This window comes from Monodelphis domestica, chromosome 3, assembly GCF_027887165.1.
Source record: "Monodelphis domestica isolate mMonDom1 chromosome 3, mMonDom1.pri, whole genome shotgun sequence".
Classification (NCBI taxonomy): Eukaryota; Metazoa; Chordata; class Mammalia; order Didelphimorphia; family Didelphidae; genus Monodelphis; species Monodelphis domestica.
The window spans coordinates 210,955,899-210,975,147 of record NC_077229.1 but is presented as its reverse complement, the minus strand read 5'-3'; the positions used below and the strand labels follow the sequence as shown (position 1 = coordinate 210,975,147).

Genomic DNA, 19,249 nt, shown 5'->3' with positions numbered 1-19,249 from the left:
TGTTGCTCTTCTGCCTTGGAATGAATACTTAACAATTCAGATCAGAAGGTAAGAGTGTTTTTTTTTTTTAATGTTTTAAATTAAATCAGGTATCCTGATACCCAAGACAGGAATTATTTTAGGAAACTATTAATAGCAAAAAACTTTGGTTCCATGCAAGTACTTTCTATAAATCCCAAACAAGCAAGGATCTTACTAATTTTATCATTGTCCCTAGAATATGCAGGCAAATCTTAACAAGAACTGCTTATGCAGAAGCACAATTCATCTGTCTGCATAAAAATGTACATCTTGGAAATTTTACCTACTTCACCTTAGGCTCATCCTCTCTACTTCAAGTACTTGACAGGGACAAAAGGCTGGGACTTCATGTTGTGCCCAGACCGGGAAGTTTCCTGCCCTGGTGCTCTCTCCCCGAGGGATCCCCATGAGATCCTTCTGTAGACTTGAGATAACTATAATTTGTGTGATGGTCTTTATGAGAAATTAAAAGCTAATAACATGACACCATTTTTTTTCCTTCTATGATTTTTTGTTAAGTTGAACAAATCATTTGGGTCCTAAATTCAAAGCAAAAATGTCAAACCTTGTAATTTTTGGTATAAAATCTAAAAATACATTTATGTGGAACTAGGTTTTGAACAACAATATATGTATAACCCAGAGGAATCATTTGTCAATTCAGGGAAGGGGAAGATGGGGAATCAAGAATCATGTAACAATATTCTTTTTAAAAAATTAATTTCCTTTATAAATGCATGTATAGAATGGAGACATCAGTCAATGGTCAATCACAGAGCCTTAGATAATGATCAGCAAAGAACATAACCCTGAACACACTCCATATATTGAGCATGAAGCACCTACTTCAGAAGAGAAGTGCTAGGTATCCACTCGGAGGCATATGTTCAATTCTCCCCACATACAAACATTTTTGTTTTGTGTTCAATGATCATATCAGAGGCCCAACATCACCTCCCATGAGTTTGCCAAGATGATATAGAATGAAAACATCAAACACATCTGATACTTTTAATACCCTTTAGGGAAGCAAGTAAATATAAACTTGGCACTGTTTTATAAAAATGGGCTTAAAGTCGTGAAAAGCATATGAATCTTTCATTAAAGAGAGGATAAGATATTTAGAGCAGCACTTCCAGTAGTAGCTAAGAAACCAAGTAAATGCCCATTAATTAGGAAATGACTAAAAATTATGGTGCATGAATGGAATAGAATATTGCTATGCTTTAAGAAATGATAAAATGAATGCACGCAAAGAAGCTTGAAATGATTTGTGTGAACTGATAGAAAGTGAACAGAACCAAGAAAATATTAAATACAATGATTAAGACCTTAGAAATGAAAAATAACAAACAAAAACAATGTTGTAGAATGAAAATGACAAAACAGGCCTTTGAAAAGAGATAAAGACAATATCTTGTTCCTAATTCTTGGTAGAGGTAGGGGTTGAGAGGTGTAGTATATAATATAAAACATTACATGATATGCTCACTACTTTCACATAACTTAAAAACAAAAAAGGGAGGGGGAAGGAGGCACTAAGTAAAAACCCAACAATATAATAAGATGGTACCAAAATTAAAAAAAAAATGTCTTCTTTGGGATGGTTGCTTTCAAGAAATGAAATGTGTATTTATTAAAGTACTTTTTATTCAGCAAAATAGACAGCAGTGAACTTTTTTATGTCCAAGATCATGGTTAGAAACATACAAAATATGGTAGAAACCTAGACTAGATTTCAAACTAAATCTGTTTTAATCATGGTTGGTTTTCTCAACCAATTTTCCCCATGATATTGAGAAAGAATCAACAGATTTTATATAGCTGGCCAAGTATGTCCCCAAGCTGTATTAGCCACATAACTGGATGGTACTGAGATGGGAATGGATCATTATGAAATCACTTAATGCTGTAGGTGATGGGGAAAGGAAAGCATTACAATCAACAATATTACTCAATTCCTAACAGATTTTAGTGAATTAATACAAGGATCAGGGATGAAGACTTCAATTGATTTTTTAAAATATAGTAGGGGACAGCGGGGTGGCTCAGTTGATTGAGAGCCAGGCCTGGAGATGGGAGGTCCTAAAGTCGAATCTGGCCTCAAGACACTACCCAACTGTGTGACCTTGGGCAAGTCATTGTCTAGCCCTTACCAGTCTACTGCCTTGGAACCAATACAAGGTACTGATTCTAAGACAGAAAGCAAGGGATAAAAAAAAAAAGTATGGTAGACATTAGTATTCAGGTATGGAACATTACTTATTAACTATCAACATTAATGATAACTTTTGCTGAATTTTTTTCTTATTCCTTCTTTTTATTCTCTTTTGGGAAGGGAAATGAGGGAAGGAAAAAGGGAGAAATATAAGTGATATATCACAAGTTATCATTAAAAAAGTAATACTAGATATCTCTAGAACTTAGAGTCAAGAAATAAATTCTAGAATCCCTGGAAAAACCAAGAGACACACACAAACTGAAAGGACCCAGACTAAAACTGTTTTATATTTCTTACATCCTTCAGTTACCAAGTAAAATGGGTAGGTTGGAAGGGAGAGAGAGAGGGAGGGAGGGGGAGGGAGAGGGGAGACGGGAGAGGGGGGAGGAGCGCCTATAAGCCACCATTTTTAATTCTGAAGCATGAACATTGGGGGTTGTGACGCAATTCCCCCCTTCCCTCAACCAGAGCTGTAAATTATTTCACTATGCTCCTAACCCACCCCCAACTCTCACCTTCACCCCTCCAACACAATGACTTGCTGCTCAAATGTTCTGAGCTAACAAATCCCAATTGTTTCCCCTGCCCCCACTCTAACATCAGCACCACAAATGCCCCCTGAGATCTGAAAGCTGAGCTGCGATGGCGTTAACTCTCCCACTCTCACCAGCCATATGTGTTTCAGAATCAGGACTCAGTTGACAATTTGGTTGATGGGGCGTGAGGCGGTATAAGCTCTAGCTCACTCACCAGAGCTGTAGAGCATCTTCAGTGCCAAGAGTGGAAACATGGATTTGTGTCGCAAGACACAGACACAGACACAGACACTGACACACACAGACACACACGCGTGCGCACGGGCAAACGTGTGTGACATTTAAAAAGCATTCTTGTAACCTTAACTGCATGTAAGGCCACTATAGAAAGCAAGTGGGGAGTGATCTAGGTGCCATCTAAAAGAAATGTGGCTAGGCTCAAAATAATCAGAGCTGAGTAATGAAAAATATTTTATTTGGCTACTTGTTTTTTAAAAGTGAAAAATAAGCTGATGTCATCAGTTTCATCATTCGTGTGATATGAACTTGCAAGAGAAAAATGCTGTCCAACATTTTCTCAGCCGATGTGCTTTATTTTAACCTCTGAAAAACAAATCTGGGGGAAGTTTTCATGTAAAAACCCTGAATTTCAATCCAATATCAAAGCAGAAACTGCAGCACACTTAATTTCTACCAGATAGGGAACACCCAGGGTCAGAGGATCTTAAAAGGAAGATCTGGAAAGTCACACATTAGAGCTGCCATTCTTTTGGAGAACATCCATTTAACAGATGGAGGAAACAAGCTCATAGAGGCCAAGTGGCTATCCCAAGATCACACCCCGGGTAGTGCAAGCATATCCAAGACGGGAAGCCAGGCCAACATGCAGCCTCCACCTCCATATGAAGGAGGAAGCTGGCAGGCTAGACACATAACAAAGGTGCTAAAACATGCTTCTTAGCCTTTTCTGAATGGGGACAAAATGAACCCTGGTTCCTTGCTTGGGGCTTTCCATTAATGAAATGAAATCGTTTGGGGAAGGAGCAATATTCTTTTTTTCCCTCTAGATTCTAACCTAATTTCCCTTAGATGACTAATAAAGTCGGCTGTATGTCCAGATACCAGTGTACTTGCTCACGATCAAAGGCGTTCTATGAGGTAAGGTAAGCGGATGGGGTCTCTGTCCTTGAAGCATGCAGCGTTCAATGCAGACGCCCATAACTGGTAGATGCAAAGACTGCTCACTCACTGTCTTTCTAAACTCACACTAACTCAACCTCTCCCTCTCATCCCCAGATTCAAAGCGTGACACACTCTAAGAATTGGGGGCTGTGAATCTAACCATGAGACAAAGCCCACCGGCCAGATCTGCTCCTCACATCAGCTAATGGGCTCTGCTTTCTCCGCTTTCCTATCTAGCATTTAACTCCAACCTGGCCAGGCTACAGATAAAATACACAGACGTCAACCAAACGGAATTTCATTCGGAATTTCAATGTACCCAGTTTGGCTCCTAGTTCTGGAGCCCATTTGAGGTTTGTGGAACATGAGAACCTGCTTACCTCCAGGCTCACTTACACCATCCTGACTAACTAAGGTTGGCCTGAAAAAGCATTCCTCTCCACATTACCTGGTTTATTAGCACATCAGACACAGACACAGCTTTTCCCGTCACTCACCAACCCACAAACTTCTATGGAAACTGCCATTCGCCTCACCTCTATTTCAGCTGCTGCAGGTTCTTTGCCGAAACACATGTTCATAATGTTTCTTGCTGTTCGATAAAAGGTTGTTAAAGAAACAGACCTTCCCTGGGCAAGGGGGAAATAAAGACACAGGAGAAAAAGCTTAAAGATACGAGGCTTCAGAAAAAGCAAGCAAAAGCTTACCTACCACCAGCTACGGCCTCTATGACCCACCACTTTTGTTTCTAGATCCTCTCAGACTTCTCTGACTTTTTTTTTTAACTAGAAAAAGTATTTGAAGTAAATAAAAACATCCTCAGAAGTCTTTCTCAGCATAGGGAGGAGGTTCATGAAGCTTAGACCGCTAGAATTCTGAAGCAAATTTTTTTCGCTACTCTAGAAGAAAATGATGTCCGCTGTCGATAACTGGGAATAAGAGACAGGTCAATTTCAGGATATTAACAATACATCATTTGAGATATATTAACAGTCTTTTTAAAAACTCTTTGCTTAGAAAACATAGATCCAAAATTACTCCTCAAAAGATCAACTATTTCTACCAATGCGCACTTGTATTCATGCTCACTATTTTTAGGCAGAAGATGATTTCTGACTTTCTGTAAATTCAGGATAAATAACTTGACTTACAAAAGGCCTTGGCTTATCTGTAAGAATTGCCCAAACTCATGCTAGCAATGTGTGATCTGGTTCTGCCTTCATTTTCACTTTTTTGAGTGGATAGAAATTCTTAGAATTAAGATTGTGGATACCAAATGTCAGAATATTCCAACTCTAATGTTGGAATTCAGGGAAAAAGGAAGATTTACCTTGCCTTAGTAAAACTTCAAAAGTACAATCCCTATAATACCCTGATGGGCAGCTTTAGGTTCTGTCTGGAAAATGCTTAGTACCATTGCTTCATGCCAACAGGCCTTACTGTGTTTCCTCTGCTTTCTCAGAGTAGATACTTTCCAAGGTAATGCCCCTTCTGCCCCCTTGTCCACTAACTGCTGTATTTTAGACTTGCTAAAAGTTGAAGGGCAGTTAGGTAGTCCAGTGGATAGAGTGCTAGGCTCCAAATAGAGCTCAAATCTGGTCTCAGACACTTACTTGGTGTAGGACCCTGGGCAACTTTGCCCTGTTTGCCTCACTTTCTTCAACCATAAAATGAGCTGTAGATGGAAATGGCAAACCATTCCATTATCTTTGCCAAGAAAATCCTAAATGGGGTCAAAAAGTTGTTGGGACAGGACTGAAACAACTGAACAAAAACAAAAAGTTTAAAGGTCTGCATGATTTGGCTAAGGAACTTTGGATGGTCAGATATAATCGAAGAATTTGTGCATATGCTCCAAATAAGTTTTAAATAGTGGTTATCAAGTGAGACTCATAAAAAGCCCCTTCTACTTTTCTAACTTCTGACAGAATTTGATCAGTCTGCTTCTCCCTCCACTTTGGTAAAGGATCTAAATAGGGTGTCAGGAGGAAAGGCCTAGTGAGCTCATCCTAACAAGGGATGAAAACAAAAACTTTGGAGCCCAGCGGGCTACAATGGTGGCAACTCTGCCCAAGGAAGGAAGGGGCTCTGAGCAAAGGGAAGGAGATAGTTAGGAAAGTGGGGAGCACAGGGCTGGCACCCAGGTGGGAGGAGTTTCAGTGCCTGCTCTGGACTGCCCTGGGATCGTAGGGCTCCCCACCGTACAGAACCCTTCCCTTCTCCCCAAGCTCTGCATAGCCTTCTGTGACCCCCTTCGCACACATTCCCTGCTTCTGTCTGGATTTAGCCTGACTATCCAATTGGACTTTGCATCCTTCTGTTTGTGGAGCTCTCACAGAAGTCACTGGCTGGTCTCCTAAGTAGATTCAAAGCCTCTGGAGAGCAGGATGCCATTTGGTGTTTTTATCCCCAAAATCGCTGGTTCTTAAACTTTTGGGTCTCAAGAACCCTTAACAATGTCAAAAATTATTGAGCACCCTTCAAAGAACTTTTGTTTATAAAGATTATATCTTTTAACATTGATCATAAAACATTTAATATTATTATGAAAAGAATTTTAACATTGTAGAAGCCCCAGAAAAGGTCTTGGAACTATACTTTTCAGAACCATTGCCTTAAACCAAGCACACTGCCTTGTACATCAACGTTCTGGATTCAAGTCTCACCTCAGGCAATGAATAGTCCTGTGATCTTTAAGCTCTGTCCCAGGGATCCTTCATATGTAAAATGAAGAAGGGGTTGTACTCAGTGGTTTCTCTGAAGCCCTTTCCAGTTCTAAACTTCTGACCAGATCATTGTATAAACTGTATGATGAATAACTGACAACATGCCTAACTCAAAGAAGGATCAAAGCCATACACACTGACGAGTGTTCCCCTGACTCCCAAATAAGCATGTGCCATAGCTAACAGAGAAGCTGAAGACCCCGTCTCATCTGAGAACAGATGGAAGCAAATACTGAGTATACCCAGTAAGGGGAAGGAACCTCCGGGAGTTAATACCCACACAGGCAAGCCCCCCAGGGCCAGGCCCCAGGACTTTGGAGGTCTCTTGGGTAAATGGAGCCCAGGTGAGAGAACCTCATGTAACATCATTGTTCACCATCTGGCCACTCCATACACCACAGAAGGGCTCGAGCTTTATTCCTGATCAGAACAGATCAAAGTTCCTGTGGCTCTGGCCTCAGTGGAAGCTCATTCATGGGAAATCACTAGGCCTATCCAAACTCAGGAAGGATCCTCTGCATTTAATTCAGCTGAGGAAATGGGTTGTGTTCCATGTTAACAGAAGCAATGACTGGAAAGCCTTCCCGTTTCCCAGGGCAGAGGGAGGACAGGCCTGCGGGTCCTGTCCCGGGCGACGTGCACGGAGGGCCCCAAAGTTCTGCGCGATCCCTGAGCCCGACTCAGACACTACACTCCAGGCCGCAGTGCCAATGTCTGCGCAGGAGGGGGGACTGCCAAGCTGAGCTGGTGAGAGAGTCAACACCGCTCTGTAGATGAACATGCCTTACTTCTTGGAGAAGTTACTGTTCTCAGGATGGCTTACACTTAAACGAGACTTGGCAGAAATGGAGAAAACATTGTACGTGTTTCAATTTCTGTTTTCCTCCACTTGCACGTTAATGGTGAGATACGTTTTGATAGCTTTATCAGGGCCTGTTCTCTCTATAAAAGGACCTGGCAGAGCCACTCAGAGCTGGGTGGCGGAGACTGTGTTGAATATAAATAGGGAGGGAAGGGGGAAAAAATATTTTTATGAAGTTAGGGTTGTGTACTATGGGGAAAACTGCAGAAGCTCGTCGTGGATCTTTGGCTGGGAATAGCTCTTTCCTAGGCAGCTTGTAACTACCAGCAGGGGGTTGGGCGGAGTGAGGGGATTATTCAAAGTTTTCCATCCGGGTGCCTGAGCTAGAGAGCACTCCTAGAGATCATTTAGTCTAACCTTGCTGTTTAACAGGTGAGGAAACGGAGGGGCAGAGCAGGGAAGTGATTTCTCCAAGACTAGCTAGTTAATAAAATGCCAAACTGATCTCCAGGAGACTTGTATTTTTCAAAGCAATCAATCTTCCAGGCTCAAATTCAGAGTAACTAGGAAGGTTAAATTTTGAAACTAAGATCCAGGTTTCTTGGTTCCCAATTCAGTGTTTTCCCCCCTAATACACTGATCCTTATTCTGAGTGGTTTTCTGAGGCCGTACTCACATTGCAGGGTCTCAGACAACTCACTCCTCGCTTCCATCATCTCCCATTGGAATTGCCAGACAAAATCTGAGGTCAACTAACCAACTCCTCAAACCACCACTATTGCCCATTGTGTATAGACACAACAAAATGCTGAAGCAGGATTCTTGGGGTGGGGGGACATGGGCACGGGAGGACCAACATGCTAAAGGCTCTCCTACCTTATATATACATTTATGGAAGTCATTAAGGACCCCTTTATCCTCCTCCTCCTTCTCTTTGACAACCTCCTTTTCCTGAGCAAAGAGTCGCCGCCTCCCAGTTTTGAGCTGAACATGGTCCACCTCCTTCAGCTTGCTCCGGAAGCCATTCTTGTGGACCACACCATGGATGAGGCCATTTTTGGGCTCAAACCGGGGCAGGGAGTGGAACTTGTGATAAGCATTCTCCGAGTGGCCCTCCAAGGGACCTTTCCGCTTCTCCAAGATCTCCTTTTCCAGCAGAACCTCCTTCTCCAGTTTCCGGTGCTCCTCAGGGGAAAGGGAGTCATACGACAGCAAGTACTGGCAATAGGCTTCCTGCAACTTTGCCAGCCGGTCCTGGGCAGTTTTGGGGATGCGCAGCATATCTGCGAGTTTGTTCCATTTTTTGAGGTCAGTCACTTGCTGCATGCCGCCCATCTCATTTATCAGCCGGAAAAAGCAGGCCAGGTCCAGCTCACAGCCTCCTAGAAAGTGGGCACATTGTTTTGGATTGGGGGGGGGGGGGGGGGGGAATAGAGGAAACAATCAGGTTAAAAGTCAGCAATGGACACAGATGACAACCCACCCTCCCACCCCGGGGTGGGGGGCGGGGGGGAGCCAACTTCTTTCCTACATTTCAGATTTTGTTCATTTACATCTTTTTTTTAAATCCTCACAATAACCCTCTGAGGTAGGAAAGAAATAAGAACATGTTACTCCCATTACACAGATCAGGTAACAGAGACATAAAGTTTCTGTTAAATAATCTGAAAATCCTTTGTCGGCAATAGGCAAAGTTCAGGTTGGCTTTGGAGTCCCTATAGTTCTTCAGGTTTTGTTATTATGCCAATAATGAATGAGAATAAATCTCATTATCTTTTGAGGGATTGAATTTCCTATTAAAAATGGGGGGGGGGGGGGGGGACAAGAGAAGGACAGAGAAAGTGGGAGATGGATATGTGAACGTGTGTGTGCGTGGGATACCTTGGGACAGAAGGAAAATGACAATATTTTTCTAGTGAAACCATGGGGTTCTCAAAATATTTGGACATGTACAAATGTGAATGTGTACCCAAGTACCCTTTCTGTACTTTTCAGCAACCACTGGGTAACTTAGTTTTTATCTATCCTTACATGCTCTGGAATCCTCTGAGGTGAGGTAAAAGGAGCAGGCAATAAAGAAAGGGAAAAGAATATGGGTTTTAAATGTGCAAAAACTTAAGAATTCTGCATCGAACACTGGATAGATGAAAACTACACATGGCTCAGATGATGAAGATCTGAACTTGGATTCACAGAACTCCCTAGATGCACTGGTCTAACTCCTTCATTTTCCAAGAAGACACTGAATTCCAAAGACTTTAGACCAGTGTTTTAGTGTTTAGACCAGCCACAAAAAATGATAAGGGACAGAGTGTCAAGACTAAGACCTCATCTCCTTGATACCCAACCCAGTGTTCTTTCTCTGTAATCGACCATACGGACACACAGACACACACCCTTCCTTACTTCTATCCTGTTCACAGCCTATTATACATGGCACAAACTTAAATGCTTTTTCAATGGAACTGAACAAAAATTTTAGAGATAAAGGAGCATAGCAATCCCAAAGCTCTTCTGGCTGGCCAAAGCCCTGAAAATAGGTCTGGCTGAAATCACAGTTGAGACGTTACAGTGTGCTTTATCATTTTCTTTCATCATGCAAACAAATGCACAGCTCTTTCTGAAGCAGAAGTGACAACACTTTCATTCACATGGACATAAGCGCTTACAAACATACATGTATGTTTTTTACTGAATTCTGGAGTGAGCGTTGAAAATGATTCAACAGATTCCTATCTTAAATACTTAAGCTGAATAGCTATAGTCTAACTGGTCTGAGAGGTACCTAATCATGCCTCTATACTTTGTCTTCCAGCCGAGAACCCTGGACACGGAAGAAGTCCAGCTTCGAGCAAACACAAACACAGGGGGTTCCAAATCATAGGATCTATCTTAATTTGGAAAGACATCAAAGGCCATCTATTCTAACCTCATCATTTTACATATGAGGAAACATATGTTTTACATATGAGGCTCAGCACATTTAATGACCTACACAGTAACAGAGGTGACATTGGAACATAGGTCCTCAGGCTGCACATACAAAACTCCAAAACACTGGACCATACAAAAGAATTATTTACATTAAAACAAAAGGAAATTTTATCACTAACAACCTCTCTGGTTCTTCATCATGAGAGGGGAATGCTGGTGGGGAGGGCTGCCTCCTTGGCTCTGGGGCACTCCATGCTGCTGCCACACACAAGCCTGAAGATGCTAATATGTGAGGCCTGCTTTGCCAACAGAGCCAGAGAGCGAGTGCTCTGTGAGATCAAGGGGCTCTCGTTTCTACTTCCGCATGCATGCATGTATGCACACATCCCATGCATGTGTGTATTCTCAGCCCTTTGTTATGGTCCTATCACATGTCATACTTGACAGCGGACCATAAACCAAGAATTCTTTCAAATTAAGTGATTCTCCCTCAGGCATTAGCCCTGGCAGCCCCCTGCAGAGAGGAATAATGAAACCTCCATTTTGCAATGAGCCACACTTTACTGCCTATTCTTGACACTTAATGGTTGTTAAATGTCTGCTTGTCGTTGAAAAATTTGTGATTGTGACTATTTGGTTTTCCAAATGTGAGCCAACGTGACAACCTGCGTGGGTCCCTCCAGCAGAGAGAACTGTGGTTAGCTGGGGTCCCAAAGTGAAACCAATATTCCCGAGCAAAGTGTCCCCGTCTCCAAAGGGATAATTCAATCTGAAGATTCTGAAAAATACAATTAACAACAGAGTAGGGTTCCCAGTGACACTGAGGGCAAGTCTAAGAAATGGAGAAGAGGGCTGGGCAGTCTATATAAAGACTGTCTCCAGGGAGGAGGGAAGACAGCAATGCATGAGCCAGGATTAATGTGTGGCGAGTGGCTCAAGCTTGTGCTGGACCCATTTGTGCCACACCTGGTCAGGGGGAAAATCCTCATTTAGGAGCTCAATAATAAACATGAATTCATCCACAGACCAAGATCAAGACACAAACACAGCAGATGAGACTAACCTGGGAGGGAAGAAGGCAGGCGAAAGTGAACAAGAGACTAGAGGCTCTGAGGGTCCCTTGGAGCACTTTCCCCCCTTCTGTCCCTTTTTCTGTCCCCTCTACTTCAGGCTGAGAAGCAAGTCAGAAGTGAGAAAGCAGACAAGCCATGTAAGCCTAGAAGCATGAACCTTCTACCTTGCTCAGCTCCTCAGATTTCCCCTATACAACCTGGAGCCTGAGTCTGCTAACCTAGGAAGGTGCTCAAGTCATCCTAGCATCCTAGTTCAAAGGCTTTTTCATCTTTATGCCATGGTTTGCTCTTTCTATGTGGCTCTTTTAGCCGACTGGAGAAACCTTTCTCAGTCATGCTATAAAATATAAAATGCATAGGATTACAAAGGAAACCAATTACAATGAAATATAATTAATATATAATTATATATTAATATTAGATATGTGATGTGATGGTTGTATTGATGAGATTTAACTAATGCATAATGTAGTATTTTGCTATACTACATGGCTAAAACAGTTTACATTCATAAACAAAATATCTATCTATCTATATATCACAATAGAATGTCATTATAAAATATATCATATATACGATAGATAAGGCAACATATCCCAGAATAGAATATATCCTAATAGAATACGTCACACTAGGTATAGACACAATAATACCGTCCCATAATAGAATGGAATATATCCTGATAGAACAGAGCATAAAAGAAGCTAATGTAGTAGACCGATTAGAATCCACAGTCTAGCTCCCCGGCTGATCTCCGTGCCCGCACTCAGACCCACGGTCACAGAGCCCCTCCCTGACAGTGCCCTGCTCAGTCTCCACGTGACAGGCAGGAAGGAGCACCCCAATCCCACACCCTCAGAGAGAGCCCCGGGGGAGGGAGGCTCCCGGGGTCAAGCAGCACCCCTGGGAGAGTGTGCCCACAGAGGGGCGTGGCTTACCAATAAGTGGGAGCTCGTCCATGGTTATGCCCTGAGATTTGAGGTGCTTCTTGATGCAGGCCAGCCGCTGCACGTTGGGCCCCCAGCGCCGACCCAGCTTGTGGATGTGCTGGATCTGGGTCACGAAGCGCATCTCATCATTGAGCTTGCACTCAGGCCTCCAGTCTGGGGGTGGGATCACCCTGCACATGCCGTACTTCTCTACCTGAGCTCGGACCGACTCGATGTAGATGAGCGGGTCATGAAACTCCTTGGCGGAGGGCCGCAGCGTGGGGATCTCATGGGTGCCGGCCCAGCCCGGCCTGCCCCCGCCCCCTCCGCCGCTCCCACCCCCTCCACCACTGCCGCCCTTCTCCTGCTTTCCAGCGGAGTCGGGAGGCTTGTGCAAGGACTCCATGTTCGAGGTAGAACGATTTTCCCCGGCCGAGGCAGAGGAGGCTGAGGCGGCAGCTTCCGCTCTGCCGTGTGCTTGTTTCCCTGCCGGGCTCCTTCCGGCCCCGGCTGCCGCTGAGGCTGCAGCTGCTGCCGCGCGCTTAGGCCGGCTCCTCTCCAGACTCTTCTCGGGCACTTCCCTTCGGAGGTGTCCGTTCAGCAGAGGCTTCTTGTCAGCCCCAGAAGAAGTAGCTGCCGCAGCTGCCGCCACCACCTTCTTACTGGAGGCCTCGGCAGAGCCCTTCATCTTCTTGGGGGGAGGCTGAGCCTTTTCCGCAGGATGGGCCTCTTCCAGCCGCCTCTTGGAAGTGCGCAGCCCCTCCCTCAGCTGCCTGCCCACTTCCTTATTAGTGCATGACTTTGGGTTCAACTTGCCATTGACCTTGACGCCGGGGGCCACTGAGGCCCTGGACGGGCCTGCGAGGGATAGCACCTGTTTGCGGGTTTTTGCATTGCTACTTTCAATTTTCCCTGAGATTGTGTGGTTGACGGCTGAACTGGGCTTGTGGTGATTGAGTTTGGTTTCTTTGACCAGTTCTCTCTTGGCTTTGGTGTATGTGACAGTCCCCTTGGTCACCGTTGCAGTGTACTTCACAGTTTTGGACGGTGAAGGTCTCACTTCGCGCATCTTTTTGGCACTGGCTGCACTCGCACCCAGAGAGGACAGTCGAGTGATTCCATTTACCTTAGAAACCTGAGGGAACAGGGAGAAAGAAGGTGGGAGGAGACATAACAGCACAGTTAGTAACAGGCAACGCAGGACACAAGCCCACCCTTCAGAATGCATCCAGGACGACCTGCAGACAAGTCTGCAGCTTGTTGGCCCTGTTACAGGAGAGATGGGGGGCTGCCCATTGCCTAGGCCAGGCTTCTATTTCTGAATGAAATCACTTGCCTTTGTTTTGTTAAATGAAATAGAGTTATAACTATCTATTGTCAAGTGATAACTCTCTAGACAGATCTGTATCAATAGATAGCTGTCTCTGCATATAGGTATCTATTGACATCTATATAGGATATTCTCTTGACTGATATGGATCACTTGCAGCTAGGTATTGTGTGGTGTATGTTTTAAAGCAAGGGTCTACTCACCCAGCTTGGTCTTTTATAAAATGTGAGGGTTCATAATACACATACCAATCTCAGCCTAGGCTATGGTCCCCCAAACAAAGAGCAGGCTCCATGTGTGAAAAGAGAAAAGCAAAAGCAGGGACATGTACAAAAAAGGAAAGATTAAAAAACTAGAAGTCAAACACTCTTCAGTCTTAAACTCAGGTTCTGATTCATTTATTAGACTTGGTTTGGTTAGGGTCAATCTATTCTCTCCCCAATCTCTTTTCTTGTCTCTAACAGACTGTATTTATAAATTTCTTTGTAAACTTTGAAGCTTTATATAAATTTGGCTATGATTACTATTTTTTCTGAGTCCATCTTGGTTTCCCTGAAGAGCTCCTTGCTGAAAACAAACAAAACAAAAAAATGCATGCATCAAATCTCTAGAACAGTGAAAACATTCTCATCTTCCTCATCCAGCCTTCACATATGGTTCCTGTTCTCCCAACCTAGCTAAATATTAGGTTTGACTTCCAAAGTTGAAAGGAGAAGGGGAAGTCAGAGGCATTAAATTCTCTCAACTTCAGTTTCCTCATTTGAAAGATGAAAATAGAAACACATTATGGTGGTTGTTGCGAGGATCAAATGTTATAATAAATGTAAAGCTCTCTGCATACCTTAAACTATTATTGCAATATCAATGATTATTTGAAAAAATTAAGTGGTTATACTAGATCAGTTATAAGTATCTCCTTCCAGCTCACTTTGTTCCCAGAAAACCACATGTCATACTACTTTATGTGCCCAATGGGACCAGATATGACAAAAAGAAAAGTGATGTGTTGCTAGAATCTGAAAGTACCCAGCCCTAAAGTGCAAAGGGTATTTGCTGCCAACATTTCTTTTTTTTTAATGAGAAGGAATGTGATACTTTCTGTCAATTTCATAATTTGTGACATGCCAAAAAACTTATTTCAGATATCCCTTTTTAAATAAAATTTAAAAAAAACCTTTTAACCATTTGGTAGATGCCCTAAAAACTAACTCTATTAGAAATATTGTGGATGTGTCCCTTTTTTCCAGTCTTTCATTTAATAAAAATTAAATCCAAACTGTGTCCACCACAAACTTGTATTGGCATGCCTAAACAGCAAACTTAAAAGGCAGAATGGATTCCTATCTCCCCTATTCCACCTCTGTGCCACCTGGGAGGAAAGGATGAACTTGCATCGTATCACACTAGAATTAGAAGTGTGATTTGACATTTGACTTTGCCCCACCCCACCCCACACCCAGCAGCATATGTCCCACAGAGATATCTGCCAGGAGATGCAGTGATACACCTTGTAAGATTGTACCTAAACAAAGGAAAACTCAACCAACTAGGCTGACCCCACCATCCTGAAAGGGAGAAAATGGAACCAGTCTACCCATCTGGGTGGTAAAAATTGGGAGCTGCCTCCTAGCTGCCCAACAAAAAGAAGCACATTCCTTTGCCTGTACTTGTCTCTGGGGATCCAACATGACATTGGTACCAAAGAAAAAGTAATTGAGAAAGGAATTTTCTTACCTTGCTACTGCCCCCCCCCCCCCCCCATCTCAAGCAAAACCACACCGAGTTCCAGCTTAAGAAAGTGCACAGGTCATGCCCAGCTCCTCACCACAGGGGGATCTGCTGTCACTGAGCACACAAGAGAGAAAGTGTTTTAATTCATCTGAGAATTAACATGAAGCTGGCTAGGGTGAGAACCCTTCAACACTCATTAAAACAATCCTTGGTGGGAACAACTGAGAAAACTTCTCATGGCACTACTCTCATTTCTGGAGCAGGACTGAGCTTGGCATGGCTCTCCCCACCCCAAGTGGCTCCCCCTCCAAACCTACAGACAGAGCAACCTAATGAAAAATAAGGTATCTGAATAGCTCATGGGGGGAAAATTCATTTCCTCATGTACCTTTTTTTTTTTTTTTTTGGGGGGGGGGGGGGGGGGAAGAAGAGATCCAGTCCCAGAAAGAAGTCCCAGAAAGGCTGCTTTGCTAGAATCTGAGAGGGAAAAAAGGAAACATTACCCCCCCCCCCCAACCCTGGACAGCCAGCCACTAAAGCCTGAAGAGTCCCCAGGCTCCCAGTAGACACCTTTTGGGCCACAGATAGGACGGTAGATTTTGGTATGCCCACAAGCACAAGCCCTAATCACAAAGTAAGAGAGCCGAGTCAGGTCTACCCTCCACTCCTCCCCAAAACACAGGGGTTGTCACCTACAGCTTCTGGCTACCAGGCCCAGCTGGGGGGACCAGCCACATGAGCCATGAAGCTATTTCTCCTCTTATATGCAAGACTGAAATCAGTACTTTTTGTATTCTCTCCTCCTTAACTTCATTCTGAGAGATTTCTTGAAAGCCACACTGCAGAGGACTTATAGTCTTGTAATAAAATGCCTTCATTTCCCTGAGGTGCATAGGTAAGACCAAGGATAGGAAACCCCTCGGGACATGAAGTTTCCCTTTATCCTTTCTATTCATGATTCAACAATCAATTCCACTTGATTGTAGAAACACACACATAAGTATTTTAAAAGTCTAACAATAAATTTATGCATACGAGCAATTTTTGGCTAATTGAATGGAAATATTTTGATCCTCTCAAGATTTCTGGGAGGCAGGTAAACTCTAGAATGTGTGCATTCAGAGAGGATTGTGCAGTGCTCGCTTGACCCACTAGAGAGAGCCATTGAGCTGAATTTCTCCACCCATCTCCTGCTCAAAAAGACAGAGCCAGTGAGTTGAGCTAGAGAAACATTTGTGGTCAGGGGTGCTTGTTTTTTCCAAAGAAATTTGAATGGAAAGTCATCACACAAGAAAAACTGCCAAAGGACTTGGCAATCCAGTGTAAGAGATCTTTTCTTTAGGAAAACAGTAAAGATTCAACAGCAACAACAACAAAATAATGGCTAAGTGAAGATTTCACTATTCTCCTCAAGTAAGGCCAGGCACCTGCAGAATGAGTGTCACTAGCTTTTCTTTCTGTAGCAGTTTCCTTCACCTTCAGTCACCAGAGAAAATCATAAATGCAGGGATATTCTTGGTAAGTAAACATCTGTGCAAGACTGAATAAATGGGTACCCCTTCATTTTCCTCTAAGAAGAAACCTTCCCATATGTGCCTCTCAATGACACTGTCTTCAAACAAGGAAAATAAAACTTGTTTTAAAAATTGTCCTCTGATATGGGAGAGGCCATCCAATCCTTTATATTCACTAGTAAACTCAAAGCCAAGAGGAAAAGTCTCTTCTGTATCATTTGTAACCCTTCCAAGACAAAACTTTTTAAACTTTGGAAAGAGATCGCTACAACTTTAGACTGCTCAGTCTGCTGATGGGAAAATTGAATTTTATCCCCCTTCCTTCCCCATTTCGGCAGAGCCTAGAACAAAAATGGAGAGACCCCACTGCCCAAGAAGAAACACCTATGAAAGCTGTTCACCAGTTCATTGCAGGTGCCCAAGTTTTCTAGGCAGGTAAAAAAGTCCTTATTATAATCCCAGGGATACAGGTTATTTCCAAACCTTCCTTAGGTGTAAGCTCATTTTTTTTATCTTGTTGAAGTTGTTACTGCACTTGAAATGAGGTGCTATTTTAGGCAACAGAAGGGAAAACATCATTAGTGCCATTGTGAAGAACCTACCACACACCCAAAACATGTAAGAGAGGAAGTGTATACTGTACCACTAGCAATTAAAGCATTATTGTTATGACAAGCAGTATTAACTTGCCTCTAACAAAAATACAATGTTAGTTACTAGAAAGAGCAGAGGGTGAGGCACATCCCTGCTAAGATGGGGGTGGAGTAGGGCAGGGGAAATACTACATTCCTACTATCTGAGGTTAATGGCTACCGAGTCACTGTAGCATATAAAACTCGGCGCACACTGGGTTTTTTACCTATCAGAAATCGATTTGAGCATGTTAATTGATGAAATTTACCAAGTAGGACCATGATAGTTATTCCTGTTCCTCTATACCTCCAATATTATCTACCAGCAAGTATTACCATAGTGTTGGGTACATTTCCCACTAATGAATGGTGTACCTAACAAACTCTCCCTCACATGCACAGCCTCATTTAGATTGCAAAGGTTGACCCCTAAAGGCCTATATCTATGAGAAGCTGACAGCTAAAATGGCCTTCATTTAGTCCAGGGAATCAGTATAAGGAATTTTAAAAACTTTGCAAACAATATAGCACTGCACGGATGTCATTTTTTTTATTGTTATTGTTATCAACAGCTTCCATCAGTTATGTGTTGGCAGAATGCTCACACTGTTGTTGTTTTAAGGATATTTTCTCATGTTCCAATGAGCAGAAATTATATTATTGGCCCCAAGTGAGCAAGGGAACCCAAGGAGCCAGGGTCACAAAAACAATCAGTGTCAGGGACAGTTCTAGAGACTAGGATCCCTCTAACTTCTAGTCCATTCCTAAAAACAAAGGTTAACTTATTTTATCACACACACTCCCCCCCTCCTCCTTTGACAGGTAAAGAAGAATAATGTCTTTAAATGCATGAAAATACATAGGATTACAAGAGAAATTGATTATAATCGAATACTTGACAGACAGACAGACAGAGAGACAGATGGACAGAGAGAGAGAGAGAGAGAGAAAGAGAGAGAGAGAGAGAGACAGAGAGAGACAGAGAGAGACAGAGAGAGACAGAGAGAGAGACAGAGAGAGCCCATATTCTGCAGATGCTTGGGAAATGGGAGGCAACTCTGTAAACCCACCCTCAGGAGCACAACTCTGGCTATAAAGTTTAATATGATACAGAGAAATTGACTGACAAAGAGTGAAAGAAGAGAGAGCTCTCACTCCAAATCTAGCATTCTTTCCACTGTGCACAGGACCTCTCCAACCATCAAAGAAAACAAGATAGAAAAGTCTATTTTCACAATAGTCCCTCATGCCTGGAACATTCTCTCTCCTAGATCTATCTCCCATCTTCTGTTCCCTTCAAGTTCCATTTAATTTTTTTTAAACCTAAAATTTCATTTCAAAATTAAAAAAAAAAACTACTAAAATGTTTTTTAATTAAAATCTCACCTCCTATATAGGAAGCCTTACCTCAGGATTAAGTATAGTGTGATTTGCAAGTTATTTTCTCCATTAGATTATGCTCTTGGAGAACAGACTGTCTTCTGCCTTTCTTTGCTTAATACATGTTTACTGACTAACACAGAAAAACCAGGGAGCAAAATGAAAATGACATTTGCCATCTCTCCTTTTCTGTTTCCTTTTATGTGCTTTCTGAAAGCAAATGACCTCCAAATTGTAC

At 42.8% G+C, this 19,249-nt stretch overlaps 1 protein-coding gene across 7 annotated transcripts in view; it reads right to left on the bottom strand.

Annotated features, from left to right (window-relative positions):
• JARID2 (jumonji and AT-rich interaction domain containing 2) overlaps positions 1–19,249 on the bottom strand; it is a 309,369-nt gene that overhangs the window by 25,820 nt on the left and 264,300 nt on the right. For all 7 annotated transcript variants that reach the window (XM_056823455.1, XM_056823456.1, XM_007487918.3 and 4 more), the window contains 3 exons: positions 12,434–13,559; positions 8,365–8,870; positions 4,497–4,589 (listed from right to left, as the gene is read on the bottom strand). In XM_056823455.1, coding sequence (XP_056679433.1) covers positions 4,497–4,589; positions 8,365–8,870; positions 12,434–13,559 — 1,725 coding nt within the window. The remainder of the gene's footprint in view (positions 1–4,496; positions 4,590–8,364; positions 8,871–12,433; positions 13,560–19,249) is intronic.